Below are 25072 nucleotides of genomic sequence, written 5' to 3' on the forward strand. Positions count from 1 at the left end.
ATGTCATGCAACAGCTCAAAAAATCGTTATGGCGACATTCCATGTTACGATGGGACCAGAGTTAAATTGAACTCAGGAGACACAGATGCAACCAATTATATCAACGCCAGTTTTGTAAATGGATATAGACACAAACAAGCTTATATCTGCTGTCAAGGACCCTTGGAAAGAACCTGCAATGATTTTTGGCAAATGGTTTGGCAAGAAAATGTCAGAGTTATAGTGATGACCACAAGGTACATTTTTAAATCACTGTTTGTATTACTATTGTTATTGCTACATTCTTTTTATTAATAACACCATTATTGTAATTAATACCCTCTCAGTTAACCTAAGAATTGCTTGAGATCTTGATCTTTTTAAAGTCCTAGTATATTGGGCATGAAACCTTTTTCAACTTTCGTGCAGTTTTACGCAAAACTGTCTTCTGTAGCATTTAAAATGATGGTTCACCATCGAATATGACCAGAAAAGGCACCAATCTTGTTTTACTTTTTCCAAGCGTACCGGAAGCAATTGAGAATACTGTTGTTCCCACAGTACACAATGTTGACACTTACCTTGACACGTCTCCATATGTTCTTATTGTTCTACTTCCTACACTCAAGATACGGGCATCGCCTGGATTAGCTATATCCATCCTGGAAATGGTCGAAGTGGGGAAGCTTGCTTTGGCTCTGTCATAAGGAGTCTGCGTACTGCAGTATTTTGAGAATGGTTTGCTCTCTTCACTGATGTCCTAAAACTCAAATTAACATTTAAAATCTAACTCTTGTCTCATAGAATTGATATTAAAATCCCATAAAATTATCTCGCTTTTCGCAACACTCTCTTTTTGGTGTTGACGTAAGATGCATACCAGGTGTACACCAGTGTGAACTCTAGGAAGTCAGTCATACCTGCCTGTATAATCTTTCTGCACTGTTTTGTTGCACTGATTGTCTATGAGATAGTCTCATCTTCTTAGTTGCACTTCTTACAGAGCGCAGATTCACTTGCATGTTCAATTCTCACTTTCATGTAGTTGGTTCAGAGTTCTTTTCTTGGAGCTGTCACCAGCTGACTTCCAGTCTGTCATTATAAACCATCTCTTTAGAGTATATAGATAGCCTGATAGCCTTAGAGAGATATCCTCATAGCCTTAGAGAGATATCCTCATAGCCTTAGAGAGATATCCTCATAGCCTTAGAGAGATATCCTTATAGCCTTAGAGAGACACCTAAGTAGGTGTCTCTCTAAGGCTGAATTTTTGATGAACTCCTTACTTTTTCTACTTCTCTCTGCACTAGTGCTTTCAGCAGTTTTTAAAATTCACAGTTCTTTCTGCACGCCTTCTCTCTGGTTCAGATCAGCTTCTCAATTTCTGATGTTATCCAGTGTGGATGGTCTCTTCTTAGCTTATGAGCTCTGAAAGGAAAGTGTTTGTCAAGTACACCTGCAACAATTACTAAGATAGTGTAATGACACCTGGATGTGCCAGGCCTGAAGTGCTACACTGGGTTGACAAGCTGAGCATGTGTTCATAGGGTGCTATAGTAGAGTGATGGTTGTGCTACTCCTTATGTAAAGGTATATGTCAGCATATGAAGCAGCAGGAAAGCAAGACATATGTGCACGCATAAGTGTGACGCCGATGGTCACTAAGGCCGATTCTATAACACAAAGATGGCGCATCTCAAAAGGTGTTTCACTTTCAAACAGCGACACTGAGTCACGACAGAATAAGAGTGGCACGACTGTTTTCATGTCATTACAGACCCCATGGAAGTGTGTTGCTGAGCTATGACTGTACAGAGACTTAGTAAATGCCAATGCCATACAGTGCATTATATTTCTCATGAGCAATAGGACATGACAGTAAATCATCATGTGTGATCAGGCATGTTTTTGTTTTCATGTTTCATGTACATGTACTTCGACGTTCTTGTTGCCCTATTGCTTTTAATTGACTCGCGGAATGCCCGGCGTTGCACGGATATTAAAAATCAGCTTATAAACAATGAGAGGTAATGTAGTTTCCTGCCACTTGCCATTAGCCTGGCACATTGCCAATGGCTAACCTGAGTAAGATAACTAATAAAAGCTGTGCGATAACGCATAAAATTACGTTGCACTATCACGGAGAGCGATTTCGTATATCACTTATTTAGTGACATACATCTAACAGCCCAATGAGTCCATTAATCTCATTAATTTTTCATTCCAATATTTTGATAGCTATAGCTGGACAAACTGAATTACACACAGATACACAGACTTTGAGATTTATATACGGTATATAGATGCAGCAATCATTGTGGTTGCTTATGGATGAGAGCTTTGCAGTTTGTTTTTATTTTTGTATGTTAGCATAAATAAGATTTGGTTTGGCTTTCTCTCAAGTTTAACATCGTAGTTATTCTTCTTTGACTATCATTGTTGTTAATATTATTGTGGTATTACTTTGCTTTCACGCTGATTATTATGATATTACAGGACAAAAGAGAAAGGAAGGGTTAAATGTTCTAATTACTGGCCTGAAAGTGAGCATGAAGCCCACCAATATAAAGGTTACTTTGTAGTAAATACAAAAATAAGGACTTCGGAAAAGTACAATATTTCTTCCCTTATTTTACGATGTGACCAGGTAATTATCGTGCTGTATTATCATTTGTATCATGCTGATACAGAGATGATATGTAGGTATATATTTGAAACTTGCCCTAAAGTGCCACCAGAGCCCATTGGTTCCTAGCTACAGACCAGCTCCTACAGACTCTATAGAATTTATTCTTTTACCCATAGATGGTATTTTCTACTTATCGATACAAATCGGTATATCATGGTCAGCAGTTCATTACGTATGAAAAATCTATGACTTGACATTAAATCACTGTAACTGGTTTCAATCAAGGCTGAGAATTTCAAACTGAAACCAAAATTATGGTAAGAATTGAGCAATTTTTTTTACTTCAAGAAATTCCGATGTGTCTGACAACTTCATGGATGTACCACTTTTTGATTTATGTAAGAATTTTGCAATTAAGGACGATGTACACCTCTGGCTGTCTTTCAGACAGAAAAAATACGACTTGTCTACCATGTTCTGTTTCTCGCATGGCCTGACTACGGGGTACCCGCGTGTCCTGACGACCTGCTTCAGCTGATCTACAGAACTCGTCAGCTACAAGAAAAGGGTGTTAAGTTAGCTGAGAAGGAAGACAATTGGGCGGTAAGTATTTCACATAATAATTTCGAACTACATGAGCTGGTACTTTAGAGCACTAATAATCGACAAGAGGCAGCATGCTTTATTGACTATTTACAAATAATCCTTAGTTTGTTCAGACTTATACAGACTGCGCCATGTCTAGATACCGAAACTTGAGTACTGTATAGGACTGTACATTAAACAGCCCATATCGTCTCGCACACATACTCCTAGACTACAGTACAATACAATGTGCATATACAGAATACATGAGAGAGTAATATATGGTTATACCTGTAATAGGATACAGTATAATATTAATAGCAGTAATAATAACAAATGAAAATTACAGTACAACATTCAGTTAGGTACATATGTTACCCTCATCATCTGTCACCTGAGCTACCTATCGGTCACAGTTGTTATTCTTTGGACAAACACAGCCGCACCAGTTGATCGTACAAACTCCAACCGTTGTCTAAGTGAAAGCCCGGGTAGACTGTATACTGAGAATGTTTGACAATATTTGTAATAATTTCAATGCGTGCAACATGTTTCTATTTTCGTCACAAAGGACTATCATAACGACAGGCTAGGGACTTTCTGTTCACTCTGGTAACTTTCATAAACAGAAAAACTCGCATGCAGATACAAACTTGGCCAATGTAAGTAGTGCATAAGCGAGTGAGACGAACTCTGGATACAGCGAGTGTGGGAGTGTAGAATGGTAGGTATTAGGGTATGTTACTTTATGTTGATAAAGTACTTTCTGAGTAGCTGCTATGTTAGCCTCCTTCATGGCATCAGAAAACAAAAAAGGAATAGCCCATTATAGAAAAACGATGACAAGTAAGTTCCTTCATAGTTCTCTCATCAGTTTCATTATTATGACTATTATTATTATTTGCTGAGCACAGTCAAAGACTGGATATGATGGTATCTGGCAGCGGTATTAATAGACCCTCATCAAGAGGCTGAGTTGCAGTACCTCGAACATGATGTGACGTGTTTTGAGCGGTTGGGATTTTTTATATGTTGAACACATTCAAATGCTCTCAGATAGCTGCACAATGACTTGAACTTTTCAACTAATACTGTAAGTGCTCCACAGTACTTTTACAGCGCCAACCTTTCCTCGTATCTTTCACGTTCTCACAATTTCTATTTGAAAGACTTGATATTTCATAATCTTGTGTCTCTTTCTTGTCGACATTTGTACCTCTTCTCATATGAATGTCCTGCCTTGCACAGGTAATAAAATAGTTAACCAATAAATTTGAATAACTTAAGCTAGTAAAGCTAGTAACTTACTATAAGAAGTGTCCTTCGCCTGAAGCTAGCTTGCATTAGAGATCATCATGCTACGCATGATGATCTTTAAAACAATCATGAACTTAAAGCGTGCTAACAATGCATAAGTATGTGCCCTATTACTCCATAGTATGGCAAAGACAGCGTAGTGTAGGGGGTTTAGCTCACCAGTCTGCAGACCTGAAGGTTCCAAGTTCAAATCCAGTGCGGAGCAGATTTTTCGTTCCTAAAACTTTATCGCTATACTGGACAGATGAATGAGAGAGATTTATATACTGTTTATAATATGTTGATATAGATTACCACTAAAAGAAATAGTGCACAAGGTGCTGGAAAGTTTGATTAAATAACCGTATCATCGAAACTCAACACCACTAGATGCAGCTATTTCATACATCAGTTCGCTATAATGATGCTAGTGCCTGTAGAATAATAATAACAAGTTATAAATTTTTCATTATCAACTTTTAATGAAAGTGTCTAATTTATAAATTCTGCTGATGCAAGTAACAAACAAACATTGATAGACTGGACAATTGGCTCTCAAGTGCAGTGCTATGGTTACTTGTAGCTATAGCTTTCGAATGTCTGTTATTACACAGACTGGGAATTCCAAGGTTGCATCAGCGGTAATTTCCATTCTTTTTCCAGTTAATCATTGTCATAATCTCCACAATTACATACGCTTGATGTATTGCAGGGCCACCCACATGGACCACCATTGATAATACACTGCAGCGCTGGTGTAGGAAGGTCTGGCACCTTCATGTGTGTAGATATATGCATGCGAATGCTTGATGAAATACAAAAGACTAACATTGAGGAAATTGTCAAAGCATTGCGAACACAGCGAGCATTTGCTGTGCAGACGGCAAAACAATTCATTTTTTGCCACCTAGCTGTGTTACAATACGCCATCAACACTGGAATATTACCAGCTGACACAAAACTACCTGATATCCTGTCGGACTAATAAATGGATACAGTACTAAAATACATGAGCACTACCTATTCTGTAAAAAAGAAAGTTACCATTTCGTTAATAAAATGCATGTCAAATATTGCATTTTGAGTACACAAATATTATTGTAGAATTTAGTCATGGCTGTCGACTGGCACCATATCATCGTAAAGTTATGAGACTTGCACCGGCAGACTGTACATACGCGAGTGTTCAATTGTATTTTATGTTTTGGAAAGATGATATATTTATGTTATAAAATAGAATATGTAATGACCATACCAAATACAATTTTGAGATAAATCATATGGCCAGAACACCCTGCACTGGCAGCATCTTGTATTCTCCTAATAGTTTATCAAACTGATTGGAAACAGAGGCTAAGAGATTGTCATGCTCCATGTGACCTTGACCCTCAGGCTGTAGCTCAGTTCTTTTTTGCTGTGTCGGGTTCCCTCACCAATGCTAGAAGCTTATCCATTTTAGCTATTTCTCCTTCAGGAGTTATCTCGACGACAGCCCCCTTCTTTGCCTGCATGCACAAATGAATCGTGGATGACAGCGCGGAGAGCAGAGCTTATATTCACAAACACTACAGCATCTTATAAACAAGCTCTAAAAAGGCGAAACTAATAGAATATGCAGCAAGATATAAGTAACTAAACACGGAAGTATAATTCAATATATATACTTCTATGTAATCTAATTCAAACACTGGCAAAAATTATTTCCATTAAAGTAATGAGCATGTAATTTCCTTTGATCGTTGGGAAAAAACTGAAGACAAGTTGGCACATCTAAGAAAACACACAGGCGACATTAAAAGCTTAAAATAATAATTATAATCATAATAGTAGTAGCGTTACAGTACGACTGCAGACTGAACTGATAGCAGTAGTAGTAGTATGTACATAAATGGAATAACTCTGACAGGCAGCACGGCTGCCCGCTGAATGATGAGCTGCATATGCTATTCCAGTTCAGCATTAGGTTAGAGGAAAAGTAGGTAATGGGACAGGCACTATGGGTCTTGGGACAGTCAGCCGTAGGAAACACCTATCTAATAGTTGGCCAATGAGAGCTCTTGGCTGTCGGCTGAGTTAAAAGATTGTCAAAGGAAATATTAATAGCAAGACTATGTCGATAAGAAAGGCTTGTATAATCTACTCCCAAATCAAGTTTAAACATGGATTAGAGTATAGAGTAGAAAGGCTAGCAGAAAAGAGACGGACTATGGTGCTAAGGCTACGCATTACCTGTCCTTTAGCTCGACGATCAAATGTCGCATTTGCACTCTGAATGAAGAAGAGCAGAAATACACAGGCAAGCTAAAGGAATGATAGCAGTGTGTATAGAACAGGCCAGTGCTTTCAATCAAAACTGTGGCATAACATTTCTATGTAAATCGTTGAAAAATTATGCATCCCTGAATGCACAGGCTCGATGCATGAGTTTTAAGCAATACTGCTGAAATATTGAAAAGGTGAAGATGTGATAATATGTGATAAAGTGTGTAGATAATAAAACAAGCAGAGCATTCATTGCGTCTTTTGAAATTGTATACCATTAGCATGTTTCCTTTAGGAGGCTGTAACGATAAGATAATTGTTAAGTTTCCATGATGACCACTTCAACGTCTCTCCACATGTTTGCATGTAAATTAGTAGCAATAAATATTGCTTCAAATTATTGGTTTTGTCATGACAGTAGCGAAATCAAGAACTCGCTGATGCTATAAATTTCTGCTGAGAAATAAAACATAAAAAATGACATTTGGAACAATTAGTGGTCTCCAATCAAACTACGATTATTAAAGACAATGCAGCTCTTTATCTAGCTGTGACACTGAGACACAGTTTTAAATATTTTAAAATTCAATTTTTTCAAATGCAAAGAACAGTGAGGGTTAGAGGTAAGGTTTAAAGTATGACAAACTTCAACGTAAAGGGCGGTTTCGCCTTGCTAACGTACCTTGGGCATCTTCCTCAGGTTTGGTGATAGCTTAAGACTCGTGACATAGCCTCTGTCGTCACCTACGATGAGGATGGGGTGATAAGGGTTGAATGATATGTGGGTAAGCTTCGTCTTCTTCTTTGCCACAACAGACTGCTCGCATATAGGCTCATATTTGTTGATATTTAGGTCATAGACAAACACCTATAAAATAAAAATTTACGAGTAAATTTATGATTGTAAAAAGTGCAGTTTTTTAAACAAAGCATTTAAACTGCAAACAACAAAGAATGAAGAGCAATGACAGCCAATCAGCTAGTCTCATTTATATAGACTAGCTGATTGGCTGGCGTTGCAAGGGTAAGCATATAATTACCCAATGAATTTGAGTAACTTAAACTAGTAATTCAACTAGTCTAAATCTTTACTATAATAAGAGCCGTGTTTCGTCTGAACCCAGTTTGTGCTTATTAATGTAATGATACGCATCATGATCTCTCATGCAATCATGATCTTGAGCAAGCTAGTAATAACCAATAGTATTTTATATTGGTTTAATTTTAATTGCTTTAATCGTGAGTATTTTAACAGGTGTAATTAGTATGTGCGCAATCATTTCTTAGTATATCCTGTTGTATGCGTAGTGTAATGGATAGTATGCCAGTCTGCGGAAATGGAGGTTCTGAGTTCAATTCCAGTTCAAAGTGGCTTTTTCGTTACTAAAACTTCATTGCTATACTGGACATACAGACAACAGACGCTCACATTTATATATATATATATATATATATATGCGTTATATATAATATCTCGTGTATATATGAGATATTATATATAATGCATATAGTATACATATATATACTTTTATTGGGCAGACCATAATCATTTTTAAAGAAAAAAATTTTTTTTAAAGGTAAGGATAAAAATTGATACAAGGGAGACTTGAAGCTACTATGCTTAGGTACGCACCTTATCTCTTTTGAAGGTTAAAAGACTTCGCTATACAATTGGTGAGTACATCTTTGGGTAAGTACAAAATATAGAGAATTGAAACATCTCAGTGATGTATAATGGAGTTCAACCATTTAGTATTTTGAATCCAACAATGTTAGTAAAATAGGTCAACATATCTGGCAGTGGAAGAACATACACTGTTCTAAACAAAAACCCTGATCGTGCAAAACAAAGTGGTACCAAATTGGTTAATTACACCCTGATTCACTAAAACAGAAGATAACATGAACTCTAGTAAAGAACTGATGTAAAGAACTGATGTAAGATTTTATTGTTCATTGTGAATGGCACTGATGGCTTAACTCTTTCATAATATAATTACTTCTTTTACCGGGACATAATTACATATTTGATAAAACCTAAAATTCTACAATGACACACATAAGTTGTCATAACTTTTAATTCATCTGGTTTATGAAAAGGATTTTTATACCAAATTATTCAGAATATAATCTTACGTCAGTTGATGCCATCAAGCAAGTCTACAAATGTGTTACAGAATGAGCTCAGACTATTTTTGGTCCTTCCCTATGCTACTGTGAGTAACAACCTGAGCATGCTCTGAGTTAAAAGAGTTATTACCCTAACTACAGGTTATGGCATTATTACTATCATTGTTAGAAGTATAATAATCACCGTCACTAGTACTATTACTAAATAGATAATCATCATAAGTCCATTGATCTACGATTTGTAAAGCCTACATAGTTTTAATGTGTCTGACATGGCTGGTCATTGTGAAGAACAAATTTTGATAAAACTTTAACATTGTTGCAAAGTGGAACTAAGCTCAGTGGGCTATAAACATGTTTTCCGTTGGCAGCTTAGCCAGCAGATTTTCTCCTTTTGTTTAAGTTCAGACATGATAGGCTAATTAATTAACTACTCACCAATTAGAAATGTTTTCTACTGAGCTTACTAAAGCAGCACCATGCATAGTATGCAATGAGTTAATAAACTAAAGAAGAATTTTTTTTTAATATTTGAAAAATAGCATAAATTTTGTGTCAATCTGTTTTCTTTAAGTATTTTGTTTGCATACCTTGCCATCAGCTGTAACAGCAGCAAACACTGTGGACGAGTATGGAGCCCAGGCTACATCGCCAACAGAGCTGTTCAAATCGAATGTGAACATTGGGTCTCTGAAAAGACAAAACATGTGCAAGTCTTACAACTGGAAATCCACAGGCTAGCTGTATGCTACCACATTTAGTATTTTCTTAGCTTCTCCAGTGCTATACAGTTGCATAAAATAGAGACGCCATTGCTGCGTTTAAAGTTACAAGGAGGAGACAATCAGATGGGAACATAATCAGTAAAAAAGCACAAAACATACCAAAAATAAAACACAAACTCATAATAGCCGAGCGTGGCTCAGTTACTATTGAGCACAAATAAGAAGTATGGTCAAGGTTGACAAAACTTCATATATTTGAGTACAGCCCCTTGCTGTGGCTTGAGTACAGCCCCTTGCTGTGGCTTGCCATGCCTTTTAAATAGTTTTTCTTAATATCTCGGAGCACCATGAGTTGTGCGAATTTTTACGCTGAATAGGAAGCAACATTTTGTAATTTAGGTTCTAAAAACGATCTAAGATCAACTGTTAACTGATATTTAAGATACTAACTGATATATTAACATGTTATCAAATGTAACACTCTATTACACTCTATTACACTCTACCAACAACTAAAATAATTTAAAAGAACCAATATCATGTTATTAAATGATACTGTCAGCTGAAGGGTTGTTCTGGAAAGAAATTCAACTTCTAATAATCTAAAAAATATTATTTTAATACATTTAAAAATATAAAGAACCAGACTGAGATTATGTTTATTATTATTTTTAGCACATACAACGGTCCAGCTCCAATGAATATTTGATATGATCTCGCGACTATTTATAATTACACTGCATGCAAAATTTAGCCTGTGGGCCTGAGTTTGACACATGTGGTATACAGGCTATGGGCTGGTGTATTAATTACACATGCCTATAGTCTATTAGACACCAGCCTTATCTGGCCAAGAAAAGAGCGTACAGTGTGTCATTTGAGATGCAGATACAGCCATATTGAGTAAGTCTTTTCAATAGCAACAAATATCTGGGTGGTATTTTTAGCTTTCATTCCAGACCTGGAGCAATTTAATGAGATGAAAACAGGTAATCTTAACAACCTAGCAAATGTATTTAGATTGTTATATCCACCACACCGTTATAGCAAAGACATCATGAGTTAATCTAAATTTTAACCTTGACATGACAGAGCAGGTGCCATGAAACTTACATTTAAAAAATTCTTAAATGATGATGTAGTCAATGTTATTGATAGAAGCTTGTTCCAAAATGATTTGGCTATATTAGTTCCTTAGCTATAATGGCTAGCTTACTTGACAGCGTGATCCCATATCTTGACTGTCCAGTCAGCGCTGCACGTAATGAATATCTTAGGATGGAATGTGTTCCATGTGACTTTATACACAGCCATGTGATGAGCATCGATTGTGTCAAGAAACTGGGTAGAGTAGGCCTTGGAGCATTTGTGAACTTTCCCTTCCTCCGTGCCGACCAAAAACATATAGTCTGTCTGGGGATGGAAGTCAAACGTCGTACCACAACCTAAGAGTTAGAATACTCAAGTGTGAACATAGACAAAATAGAACAGTGTATGTATTCGACAGCATGGAAATCCCAATGTGACATTACGGTACAACATTTAAAAATATTGGAAAACCATTTGTTTTACTTAAAGGTTGACTTGCAACAAAATTCACATTACAATTATTTGATATGAAAAGATTCACCATGTTTTACTCCGTTGTGTTGTAGGTGCCAAATATGTGGAAATGTGATTACAAGCTCTTAAAAGCTAAAAAACGAACAGTTAATCGCAGCCACACGAGACCGCCGTAGTTTGGATTCTCCTTCCAAAACGGCTCAAATGTGACATAGCTGTGTTAGATGGTTTCTGTTTACACTTTCATGCAACCTTATTCGTCGAAATATTTCACAAATATACTTCACGCATTGAATAAAACCATGACTATTGTTCTTACGCGTCTGTTTTATCGTTATTTTAATGCTGTCACTTTTAGCAGTGATATCTTATAACTTACCGTAAAAATTCGTTTAACTTTTTAGCCTTAGCTTGAAGGAGTACATATCATTGTCTGATAATCATGATGAGCCTGTTGATCATTTGTGATAATTGAAAAGTGCTGCAGAAATTATTTGCGAAGTATTGGGTCACATGATCAGATTACAACTTGCCGATTAGACCAAACCGAAACAAAACTGTAAAGTAGCGAGCATCTATATTTGATACGGGGTGTTCAGTAAACCCGGAGTGTTTGTCATAAACTATTGCTACGATAAGTTTTATATTGCCCTTTCAATTCACGGGAGAACATCACGTGACAAGACAATAACCAAATTTCATGGCTACGTCAGAGAAATAAAGAGATTCCAATCTACGGCGGCTTTTCGTTTTTGAGCTTTTAAGAGCTTGCAATCACATTTCCACATATGTTGCACCTACAACACAACAGAGTAAGACATGATGAATCTTTTGATACCAAATAACTGTAATGTGAATTTTGTTGCAAGTCAACCTTTAAAGATCGCCCAAATCATCACAACAAACTAAAAATTGTCAAATATTTTTAAATTAAAAACTTAAAAAAACTTAAAAAAACTTAATGATAATTTACAATATTTGCTACACTCAACAATAAAAGCTATAAAAGAAATTATCATCATGTATGTGTGATAATTAATTTTTTCTAAACAAAACAATCTGTGGGAAGGCAACTCTAATGCTTACTCAGCGTGGCGAGCTTTGCTCCATCTGGTCCCTCATCCGCTGCCTCTGCCAATGACAGCCGAATGACATCGTGGTGGTGCAACTCATTCTAAAATACATCAGATACAAAACATAGTGAGAGTGCCCTGTAAAGGTGAAATGATGAGCTGAGTAACAATAGTTCATGACCTTTGCGTTGAGAGAATCTTAAACAAATTTTAACAAACGCTGTGAAGTTATTTCTTCAGAAATATTTAATTAGTGTGTATCATTACGCTAAAGGCAATAGCTTTACGTGGCGTGGCATACACCCCCACAACATCAAAAAACAAAATCTTCTATTATCTACTTAAATAAAGAAATATACTGTAATAGCCTAAAAATAAGATTACTGATATGAATCTCATGATTTTTTTACCTTAGTCCAATTGGAGACATAATAATCATTATTTGATAGCATGCAGCTTTTTGTCGCAAATTACAACTTTTCAACAGGAAAAAAATAGCAGAACCAATCATAGGGAAGAATTTTACAACTATACATTTTCATCATGCAAATCTGTATTAATGTGTAACATATCTTCAAATAAAAATATTTTTTGTTGTCCCAAAGTTCCCTCATTTAGAAGGTTTGATTTTAAACTTTATAAAATGCAATATAAATTAAGTTAAAACATATTGTTGAGCACAATAATAAGTTGATGTAAAGTTTGAACTAATTATGCTGATTACCTTGACAAGGGTCCACTGAACGACCCTTCCATCTGAAGATATCGAGTAAAAGTTGAGATTGTTGTCTAAATCGTCTTTCTGCCATCTCACTTGCCAGACAGGATCTGTATGCTTACCATTCTTTGCAGTGCTCATGTACTGTGCACTCTATCAAATATACAACCATTTTTATGTGAGGACAACTACCCGCCTCAGGACCATTCAACCAGTGTTAAAATGGGAAAAAAGGATATTCTGATTACATATTGGATTTTACCAAAAATAAAGGTTTAATTGCAGAATACTTACAGTCTTTCCCTCAGTGACATTGAACACGCCAACAGAGCCATCATAAAAACCGGCAGCTATCAGGTACGGGTGTTCAGCGTGTATGTCTATGCACATGACACCTGAGTCTGTCGGGAAAGTGTATTCTGGAAACGACGGGTTTTTTAAAGTGTAGAAGCAAATCATTCCCTTTGCCTGCTTCATGAAATCGTCTGCAAAAAAGGCATATATTTGAGTAATAATATAGTGAAAGTACTGCAAACATAAAGGTATATATCCGAGTAATAACATAGTGAAAGTACTGCAAACATAAAGGTATATATTCGAGTAATAATATAGTGAAAGTACTGTAAACATAAAGGCATATATCCGAGTAATAACATAGTGAAAGTACTGCAAACATAAAGGTATATATTCGAGTAATAATATAGTGAAAGTACTGTAAACATAAAGGCATATATTCAAGTAATAACATAGTGAAAGTACTGCAAACATAAAGGTATATATTCGAGTAATAATATAGTGAAAGTACTGCAAACATAAAGGCATATATTCGAGTAATAATATAGTGAAAGTACTGCAAACATAAAGGCATATATTCGAGTAATAATATAGTGAAAGTACTGCAAACATAAAGGTATATATTCGAGTAATAATATAGTGAAAGTACTGCAAACATAAAGGCATATATTCGAGTAATAATATAGTGAAAGTACTGCAAACATAAAGGCATATATTCGAGTAATAATATAGTGAAAGTACTGCAAACATAAAGGTATATATTCGAGTAATAATATAGTGAAGCTGTAAACATAAAGGCATATATTCAAGGAATAATATAGTGAAAGTACTGCAAACATAAAGGCATATATTCGAGTAATAATATAGTGAAAGTACTGCAAACATAAAGGTATATATTCGAGTAATAATATAGTGAAGCTGTAAACATAAAGGCATATATTCAAGGAATAATATAGTGAAAGTACTGCAAACATAAAGGCATATATTCGAGTAATAATATAGTGAAAGTACTGCAAACATAAAGGCATATATTCGAGTAATAATATAGTGAAAGTACTGCAAACATAAAGGTATATATTCGAGTAATAATATAGTGAAGCTGTAAACATAAAGGCATATATTCAAGGAATAATATAGTGAAAGTACTGCAAACATAAAGGCATATACTCGAGTAATAATATAGTGAAGCTGTAAACATAAAGGCATATATTTGAGTAATAATATAGTGAAAGTACTGCAAACATAAAGGCATATATTCGAGTAATAATATAGTGAAAGTACTGCAAACATAAAGGTATATATTCGAGTAATAATATAGTGAAGCTGTAAACATAAAGGCATATATTCAAGGAATAATATAGTGAAAGTACTGCAAACATAAAGGCATATATTCGAGTAATAATATAGTGAAAGTACTGCAAACATAAAGGTATATATTCGAGTAATAATATAGTGAAGCTGTAAACATAAAGGCATATATTCAAGGAATAATATAGTGAAAGTACTGCAAACATAAAGGCATATATTCGAGTAATAATATAGTGAAAGTACTGCAAACATAAAGGCATATATTCGAGTAATAATATAGTGAAAGTACTGCAAACATAAAGGTATATATTCGAGTAATAATATAGTGAAGCTGTAAACATAAAGGCATATATTCGAGTAATAATATAGTGAAAGTACTGCAAACATAAAGGTATATATTCGAGTAATAATATAGTGAAGCTGTAAACATAAAGGCATATATTCAAGGAATAATATAGTGAAAGTACTGCAAACATAAAGGCATATACTCGAGTAATAATATAGTGAAGCTGTAAACATAAAGGCATATATTTGAGTAATAATATAGTGAAAGTACTGCAAACATAAAGGCATATATTCGAGTAATAATATAGTGAAAGTACTGCAAACATAAAGGTATATATTCGAGTAATAATATAGTGAAGCTGTAAACATAAAGGCATATATTCGAGTAATAATATAGTGAAAGTACTGCAAACATAAAGGTATATATTCGAGTAATAATATAGTGAAGCTGCAAACATAAAGGCATATACTCGAGTAATAATATAGTGAAAGTACTGTAAACATAAAGGCATATATTCGAGTAATAATATAGTGAAAGTACTGCAAACATAAAGGTATATATTCGAGTAATAATATAGTGAAGCTGTAAACATAAAGGCATATATTCGAGTAATAATATAGTGAAAGTACTGCAAACATAAAGGTATATATTCGAGTAATAATATAGTGAAGCTGCAAACATAAAGGCATATATTCGAGGAATAATATAGTGAAAGTACTGCAAACATAAAGGCATATATTCGAGTAATAATATAGTGAAAGTACTGCAAACATAAAGGTATATATTCGAGTAATAATATAGTGAAGCTGTAAACATAAAGGCATATATTCGAGTAATAATATAGTGAAAGTACTGCAAACATAAAGGTATATATTCGAGTAATAATATAGTGAAGCTGCAAACATAAAGGCATATACTCGAGTAATAATATAGTGAAAGTACTGTAAACATAAAGGCATATATTCGAGTAATAATATAGTGAAAGTACTGCAAACATAAAGGTATATATTCGAGTAATAATATAGTGAAGCTGTAAACATAAAGGTATATATTCGAGTAATAATATAGTGAAGCTGCAAACATAAAGGCATATATTCGAGGAATAATATAGTGAAAGTACTGCAAACATAAAGGTATATATTCGAGTAATAATATAGTGAAAGTACTGCAAACATAAAGGTATATATTCGAGTAATAATATAGTGAAGCTGCAAACATAAAGGCATATATTCGAGGAATAATATAGTGAAAGTACTGCAAACATAAAGGCATATATTCGAGTAATAATATAGTGAAAGTACTGCAAACATAAAGGTATATATTCGAGTAATAATATAGTGAAGCTGTAAACATAAAGGTATATATTCGAGTAATAATATAGTGAAGCTGCAAACATAAAGGCATATATTCGAGGAATAATATAGTGAAAGTACTGCAAACATAAAGGTATATATTCGAGTAATAATATAGTGAAAGTACTGCAAACATAAAGGTATATATTCGAGTAATAATATAGTGAAGCTGCAAACATAAAGGCATATATTCGAGGAATAATATAGTGAAAGTACTGCAAACATAAAGGTATATATTCGAGTAATAATATAGTGAAGCTGTAAACATAAAGGCATATATTCGAGTAATAATATAGTGAAAGTACTGCAAACATAAAGGTATATATTCGAGTAATAATATAGTGAAGCTGCAAACATAAAGGCATATACTCGAGTAATAATATAGTGAAAGTACTGTAAACATAAAGGCATATATTCGAGTAATAATATAGTGAAAGTACTGCAAACATAAAGGTATATATTCGAGTAATAATATAGTGAAGCTGTAAACATAAAGGTATATATTCGAGTAATAATATAGTGAAGCTGCAAACATAAAGGCATATATTCGAGGAATAATATAGTGAAAGTACTGCAAACATAAAGGCATATATTCGAGTAATAATATAGTGAAAGTACTGCAAACATAAAGGTATATATTCGAGTAATAATATAGTGAAGCTGCAAACATAAAGGCATATACTCGAGTAATAATATAGTGAAAGTACTGTAAACATAAAGGCATATACTCGAGTAATAACATAGTGAAAGTACTGCAAACATAAAGGCATATATTCGAGTAATAACATAGTGAAAGTACTGTAAACATAAAGGCATATATTCGAGTAATAATATAGTGAAAGTACTGTAAACATAAAGGCATATATTCGAGTAATAATATAGTGAAAGTACTGCAAACATAAAGGCATATATTCAAGTAATAACATAGTGAAAGTACTGCAAACATAAAGGCATATATTCGAGTAATAATATAGTGAAAGTACTGTAAACATAAAGGTATATATTCGAGTAATAATATAGTGAAAGTACTGCAAACATAAAGGCATATATTTGAGTAATAATATAGTGAAAGTACTGCAAACATAAAGGCATATATCCGAGTAATAATATAGTGAAAGTACTGCAAACATAAAGGCATATATTCGAGGAATAATATAGTGAAAGTACTGCAAACATAAAGGCATATATTTGAGTAATAATATAGTGAAAGTACTGCAAACATAAAGGCATATATCCGAGTAATAACATAGTGAAAGTACTGTAAACATAAAGGCATATATTCGAGTAATAATATAGTGAAAGTACTGGAAACATAAAGGCATATATTTGAGTAATAATATAGTGAAAGTACTGCAAACATAAAGGCATATATCCGAGTAATAACATAGTGAAAGTACTGTAAACATAAAGGCATATACTCGAGTAATAATATAGTGAAAGTACTGCAAACATAAAGGCATATATTCGAGTAATAATATAGTGAAAATACTGGAAACATAAACATTTAGGTAGAAGCCTCAGAAAAACTAGCTAGTAATAAATTAGCTATGCACTTTAAATATTCAGGTAAGTCTGGAGAAAAAATTGGAAAATATTGTCTTTTTTTAATAAAAAGCAAATAAGCACTTTACCTAATAATAATTCTGTTGTATAAGGTAGATATTAGTAAGTGGTCTTTTAAACAACCAAGTTAAGGAAAAAAGTTCAAATTCAGTACTACAAACCATTACAAGAAATAAACCTACAAATTTAATAAAGATTTTTGGTGACAAAAAAAAAACATTGCGGGTGTGGAACACTTTGTATCCTCTATGAATAAGGATATGGATAGTGGATAATAGGATAACTCTACGGATAATTAGTTGAAGACAGTTGATCCCATAAATCCTCCACTTTTATCTTTGATAACTTTACAACACGCAATGACATGTAGCAAGTGTTATCTAAATCTGATCTTTAAAAAGCAGACATATTCAGAGAGGTAAAGAAACGTACAGGATCCGTGCGAGACAGCAAAGAGGTCTCTGTACTTGGGGCTCCAGCAAAGTGCTGTGATTGCAAGTTTCTTTGATCTGTCATAAGCAAATTTCCAAAGAGGGAGAAGCGTTCCTTCTTGGTCTCTGTACTCATCTGATGCATCCTCGTAGTACTTGAAATCTGCCAACAACTAGCTAGTTGATTAATGCTATTGCCGCAAGAAACCTCCGTTAGGTAAAACATCACTCTTACATCATGAAAATTCAAAATATGTACAAAGACGGTTAAGAAAGTGCAGAGAGGAAACAATGCGATTGACGATTTATGTTTTTTGAAAAAAGATGTTTTATGAGTTATTAGAATACATTGGTAGCTTCTGAAGTACATATAAGACTAGTTATGATAAAACAGCAGGGATATCATTCAATATGTTTTCTATTAAGAAATCATAGAATGAAAAGCTAAATTAAGTTTGACATTCTAAATATTTTTGACGTGCATCAAAATTGTTGTTTTTTATACATTTCATTGATAGAAGATACCACGCAAGTGTAAAATCTTTGATTTCCTTTTATGGCACACAATTGTAGTGGGATGAATGTGTAAAGAGTAGATGTGACCACACGGCACAAAGATTAACATCAAGCAGGGGGTTATGCAAGCTTATCGGAGCTTATCTGATTTAAGAACTTAAGCTATGACACAGCAATGGACTGGATAAGTGGCAGCAGCATAAGCTTGTGTGTCTGACCTTGACACACATCATCAAATGTGTTCTGATTTATCATTCGTTCAATAATCCTGGCTGCTGCCTCAATATAGCCAATGCTGTCACTCTGAAAGTACGCAGACAAGCAACTTGTATATGATTACAAAAAACTAGACCATAGTGCTGCCCATGTCTCACTTTCTAGATATTCATAACTGCTGTCCTTTCTCAAGGTCAAAATTAAACACTAACGTCGTGACGTTATTAAAGAATTTGGCAACACAGCGACAGAATATTTTTGTAGAAGCTTGATTGAAGATCCAATTTCCAGACTTTTTCCGGTTTTCCGGTAATAGCGATGTGATCGATGAGTAGCACTTTGGCCCAAGTCGACTTTATACAATGGAATACCTTGTGACACGTCGTCATATGTATTCTGGTTAATCATTCTCTCTATAACTCTGACTGCTTTGCTGATCTGATTGAAGTCATCACTCTGGAGAGACAGCACATACATATATACAGTACATACATATATGATGAAGCGTAACGTAACGAACAGGCAGTTATTAGTTGTGCCCATGGTCTGCTGTTTATACTTGATACTAAATCTGACACGCAAATCAAGCCAAGTCTGGTCAACACCCCTCCCTGCTAATCGTATATCTTCAGAGAATACAACAAGCTTCCTTATTACCTGTCCATCCATTGATGACAGTTTCTTCTTTGTCTTTGATTCGTCCTTTTTACCTGGCAGTTTCTTCTCTTTGCTTCTTTCCTAATTTAAAAAATTAAAATTTTTTATAAACTTAAATTTGCTGCTTAGAACTAAAACCAAAATTAAAAAGTGCAAAATATCGGTTTATCACAAACAAGAAAACAAATATTATACAATAAAATAAAAAGGTTGCATAAAAAGGAGACTCTGATCAGTAAATTTTGGTTACATAAAGCTATAGAAGACTGTTGAGAGGCAACAACTGGAAAGTGAATTTAACCAGCTATAAGCCTTTTGATAAACCGTTATATTCAAGTTAGAGTAATACTTGCTGATACCGTAACTGAAGTTCTTAATAGCTAAACATCTGAGTTGGTTTACAAAACATTCATCATTATGATGAACATTAGCTACATAGGGAGCCCTCAAAAAGCTTCCACAATTAAGTATAGACAAACCTTGACCTCATTAATAAATTAAACGATATTTTAAACATTTATTTTATTATCATATTACACTAAGTACCTGTATTATTATACCTAGTATTAACGTGGAACGTGAACAAGGAAGTCACTTAAGTTTGCCATACTAACTGACATCCAGCCTACATACGCACGTATATATAGGCTGTAGTTGATGAAATGACAAATTATATATATATAGCCAGTTTATTTGAAAGAAATAAGTTGTAGTACAATTAAATGTTAGTCACGCTATACCTTGCTTTACATAAATATATACATATATATATACAATATATGTACATATATGTGTATACATATATGTGTATATATAATTACATGATTTAGTCCAACGGATTAAACTATCAAAAATCCTGTAAAAAAGAATATTAAGAGAATTGGATGGGTAGTTTACCGCGAGAGCTAATTTCTGTCTCTCTTCTCTAGAGAGTCCACCTTCCTCTATCTTTTTGAGCATCTGGGAATTAGCCAATCGGTGAAGTCAGTCAGCAATGGCACGGCAATCACCACAGCAAACAACATAGCAGGTAGCACAGCAAACAACACAATCGCAGGGTTAATAAGGCAGTGAGACACTGATAGTTCAATATAATTATATTCAATGCTAATTTGAGGAGTTATCTGACCTTACATCTCATGAATGATGTAAATTTTAATGACTGTAACAACAATTGCTAACCTAAAACTTTGACAAACACTCAGAGCTCAAAGAGTTAGTAAACCATGGTCACAGATGGCAGTGTGTAATTAGGGGGAAACAACTCCAACAACCACGGGACACGTGAAGTACATGTATGAGAGCTTGGGGAAAATAACTTGTTTGTCCAATCTAAGGATAGTATACTAAGCATACCTGTCTCTCAAAGTCTTCTTGGTAAGCATCAAATATCTCCCATTGACTAGCGTTGGATGAGTATGTGGCTCTAGGTGGGGGCTCTGTTGCTGTGCCTCGCTCCTACAGAGATTTGTGCAATAAAATGTGACAAGTGTAGATGCATATATTGTTACAGGTGATGAAGATAAGTTTTTGTAAAAGCAAAACTGCCAGACACTTTGTCTGGTCGAGTGACACACAAACACTCGAGGGTAAAAAGTCAGTTTAAATCAAAGTAAGTTTGGCACCGGAGAATGTCTAATCTAGGAGGCTGACAGAGAGCCCCTTGAATAGAGTCAGTCTATGATCAGGAACTAAGGCAAAACCCTTATTCTATAAAGTATTAAATATATAGAATTGCTGCCTTACTCTGTAGGGATTGTTGTAGGTCTGAGATGCTCTTTCACTGTAGTTGAATTGATTGGTTAGTTTTTTGGCTCCTCCAGTTTTTGGTTCAGGAGAGGTTCCATCTTCATCAGCATCAGCCTTGACCTCTTCTACCTTCTCAATCTCATCCTCTGCCGTCTCCTCCTCAGGAGGAGCTGACATTAGCAGAGACATACATAGACTAGACACAGGTAGAAAGTATACTATTCTGTGATATTTAGATTAATATATATTGTACAGTATGCCCCAAAAGGATGTATAATCTCTTTGGCTTTAGATAGTGAATGAAAATTTGTCTATTTCAGATTTGACTTCAGACTAAAAATGGCAAATACTGGGCTTACATTTTAGCAAAAAAATTTAAATTGTTGAAGTGAGATATGTTTCGCTGAATTTTCCTACAGAGCATTCAATGTGCCACAAGGAGCATCAGTTCAGCTCAGCCTCCATCAGCATCGCCAACAGTGACAAACGAATAACAACATCATGGCATGCGATTAACTTAAACCACCTCGGCAGCACAAACGAAACAAATAATAGAGGTTGACTTTAGCTGCATTACATAGCTTGGCAGCGTGCAGGACATTCATGTTTTCTTACCCGCTTTAGATGTACCATAGTGTGAGTAGGCTATAAACAACAAATTGTTATAAATATTCACAATAATTATTTTGGTTTGCATCTATTTCCTTCTTATATAACCACTCTAATACTAATGCCACAGCGCTAGAGATGATTGAGCAACGAAATAAGGTTAAGAAAGCTATGTTTTTAAAAAAACTGTGACATCACAATGATTCAAGATGGCTGGTGAATATCATATATATAAATGCATTAACATAAATATGCCAACCTTCTAGCAAATTAAGCTCCAGCCTATCACTGCCCTTTTTGTTGAGCAAGAAGAACTATGGACATCGCTATGTGTGAGTGAACACTTTGTAATTAGCGCTTTTACTTGAAGGAATGACTTTATAGTTTATATAGCATTGCTACTAGTTCAAAAAATTTTAATTTTTTTCCCACTCACCATTTATATTATATATACTATTATTATATATTATTATTATGTTTAAAGATTAGGGCTAACAAAGTGACTTAGTACACAATTAAGTTAACAGTGTATATAAGACTGCGTTTATTCAATTCAAAATTGAACTAAAAAATGCTATGACAATTTTTAGAGAATTTCCACACTTAACTTGTAGCAACAATTAATAACCCACAGATTTTCTTGTTACTTATTTACATGTATATACCTTCAGCCAGCCCCTGCCTTGCGAGTTGTCTTCTCGCTTCATCTGATTCCTTGTGGAGGAGGTTACCATCAAGAGTGAAGTGTACAGCGAGCTGGTCGACATGCGCCGTCTGCTTATAGGTGTTCTCTTTGAAACTGTACCTGACTATGTTCTGGGGAGCGTGTGGGTTGTTAGCGGTGAGTATTCTCGTTATTTCTTCTTTGAGCTCCTGCAAAATATTTTAGTTATTCAACCGCAGTTATTATATAGCAAGTATAAACTCATTGGAAAGTGTTTTTATCCTAATAAAACTTAGATGTCACTCGATTGCATTGGATGACCTATTGTTAGACGTTTTAAACGAGCAAATAAACGCTGCTGTTTATCCTAAGATCCAATGAAATGATTACTGTTTACTGTAATTAGAGTTGCATGACACGCTTGTCTGTATCATTTTTATTAAACTTCCTTCAAAAAGGTTTATTGCTATAGAGAATTGGTGACGTGTTTTAGAAGTTTGCACAGTGAAAATAGCCACAAGTGGTATTATGGGAATAATTAATAGTATCATAGATGTTCTCTCCCCATCGCATCCTCCCCTCTTTCTCACTCTCTCTTACTTTTCTCTACTCTGGCATCTCCCGTTTTTCCACCTCTTTTTCACTTTTCTCTGTCATCATCTTCTTTCTCACCCTCCCTCCATGATCCTCCTCCTTACTTCTCTGCCCTTTCTAACCCTTTTGGTTTTCACATCCGTCTCGCATCTTCTCCTCTCTCACCTTTGTCTCCTACCTTCACCCTCCCTACCATCTCTGTTCAAACTTCCTTGTTTAACCGTCCTCACAATCTCTCCCTTTCTCCTACCCTTCTCTCTCCCTTTCCTCTTTCTCACCCTTTCCTCTCCCTTACTTGTTCACCCCATTCACTTCCAGCCTCTCTGTCGTTTCTCTTAGTAACACTCACTTACTTACACTCCCTTTTAGGCACTGCTTTTTTAAATTCCCATTTGTCGCACTTTTTTTCACTTTTTTCGCAGCTCTATTACCTCACTTATAGTTTATTTCCAAAAAAAGCAAATTGTGATTACTGTCCAACTTTTCCATTTTCATGAATTATTGAAATAAAAAAGAGACACACATCTTATGCTTTGAGCATTTACTCACTGCTTCGGTCAGGTTAAGCTGATCTTCTGGTTTGACCATGGTTTTCCCATTTAGCCAGTCATCTGGGTCTCCGACTTCAGTAATGTCATCATCCTCCTATAGAACAGCATGGCTGATCAACTCAACTAGCTGCCATTTAGTCACATTAAAAATTAATCGTTATATTATTATTAGTCAGCACTGCCAGCTGCAAATAACAGCTTGCAAGGTACTTTATCACTGTAAGATAATCTGTGCAAATGCCTATCAGAGTTGTCCGTAGTACTTGCTTTTGTTGAATTAGTGACAGAAGACTATACTCTATTTGATACATGTCCCATGATAATGCTCACAGGACATTCTATAAACAACCCAAAATAGTTGGTGCAGATAAACAAACAAAATAAATAGTGTTTAGACATATATAAGCTGAATTTATAGTTTGTGCAGATTACCGCCACAATTTCAAACATAGTTCCAGCATGGTTTTTAGGTTCCTATAAATTAAAGAGTTGTGATGTTATAATTAATTTATATTGCATTTAAACAACATTTAAACATTTGTAATAATAAACAAATGTAGTGAAGCATTTTAACCAAAAGCATTAAGTCATGAAATTGCATAGACCAATTGCAGTAAGTTCTTTTACTCACCCCTCTTCTTCTGCCTTTGCCTTTTTCAGCTAAAGTCTAAAAAATGAGCAATGATAATTTATCTATTTATTCATATTTTGCATAATAAACAAGGTTTAACACAAACAAAACAGTATCACAACATATAGCAAAAGAAAGAAATTGACTTTGCTGACTTTTTGTCATACAACCTGGTGAGACGGAGCTGCAGATCTTCGATTACGATACTGAAATAGCACAATGTTTTGTTTTATTAGTATTTTAAAACATGATCATTATAGAACCAATTTCTTGTGTGATTTATGTTAAAAGATATTATAAGAAGCAACAACACTATTACATCAGATGGTTATATCATTCTAAATTCATAAAGAATCTTAAACCCCGCAAGAAGCTGCAGTGTATGTCGAGTTCTGTAATAGTTTTTTTTTATTAAATTTTATACTAACAAAAAATATTTTTACTACACAAGTGCCGATTTATAGGTAAAACATCACAACATACAGCAGCAACAATAAGCTGGCACGTGAAGCATCATAAAAATAAAAATATAGCTACTAGCTAGTGTAGCTGTCACGCTTTGATTAACGAACGTTTGCAATTGATTGTGCTTTGTCTGTAACAATAAATAACGGAGCTTAACCTTTGTTGGCTTTTTAGGAGGCATCGTCGCGTTCGTCAAGAATATTAATTTTGTGCGACGTTTGTCGTT

General features: G+C 34.6%; 2 protein-coding genes across 4 annotated transcripts; one reads left to right on the forward strand and one right to left on the reverse strand.

Annotated features, from left to right (window-relative positions):
• LOC137394176 (tyrosine-protein phosphatase non-receptor type 9-like) lies at window positions 1-5474 on the forward strand. The gene is made up of 4 exons (XM_068080895.1): window positions 1-254; window positions 2476-2626; window positions 3056-3211; window positions 5202-5474. Exons 1-4 carry the CDS (start codon window positions 1-3, stop codon window positions 5472-5474), a joined length of 834 nt encoding a protein of 277 aa, XP_067936996.1.
• Window positions 5471-25063, reverse strand: LOC137395288 (dynein intermediate chain 2, ciliary-like). Of its 3 annotated transcripts, none has more exons than XM_068082166.1 (19): window positions 25004-25063; window positions 24552-24587; window positions 24382-24417; window positions 23749-23844; window positions 22607-22814; window positions 21330-21502; window positions 20940-21041; window positions 20481-20543; window positions 19584-19664; window positions 18929-19013; window positions 18196-18357; window positions 13255-13445; window positions 12967-13113; window positions 12256-12343; window positions 10823-11051; window positions 9472-9571; window positions 7434-7619; window positions 6719-6757; window positions 5471-5994 (listed from the first exon to the last, which is right to left on the reverse strand). In XM_068082166.1, the coding sequence occupies exons 1-19, from the start codon at window positions 25025-25027 to the stop codon at window positions 5890-5892; spliced, it is 2151 nt and encodes a 716-aa protein (XP_067938267.1). In that variant the 5' UTR covers window positions 25028-25063; the 3' UTR covers window positions 5471-5889. The 3 variants fall into 3 exon arrangements, with proteins under 3 accessions (XP_067938267.1, XP_067938268.1, XP_067938269.1); XM_068082167.1 differs by lacking the exon at window positions 18929-19013 and adding an exon at window positions 19298-19382; XM_068082168.1 differs by lacking the exon at window positions 20481-20543.
• Between the last annotated feature and the right edge of the window lie 9 nt (window positions 25064-25072).

This window comes from Watersipora subatra, chromosome 4, assembly GCF_963576615.1.
Source record: "Watersipora subatra chromosome 4, tzWatSuba1.1, whole genome shotgun sequence".
Taxonomy (NCBI): Eukaryota; Metazoa; Bryozoa; class Gymnolaemata; order Cheilostomatida; family Watersiporidae; genus Watersipora; species Watersipora subatra.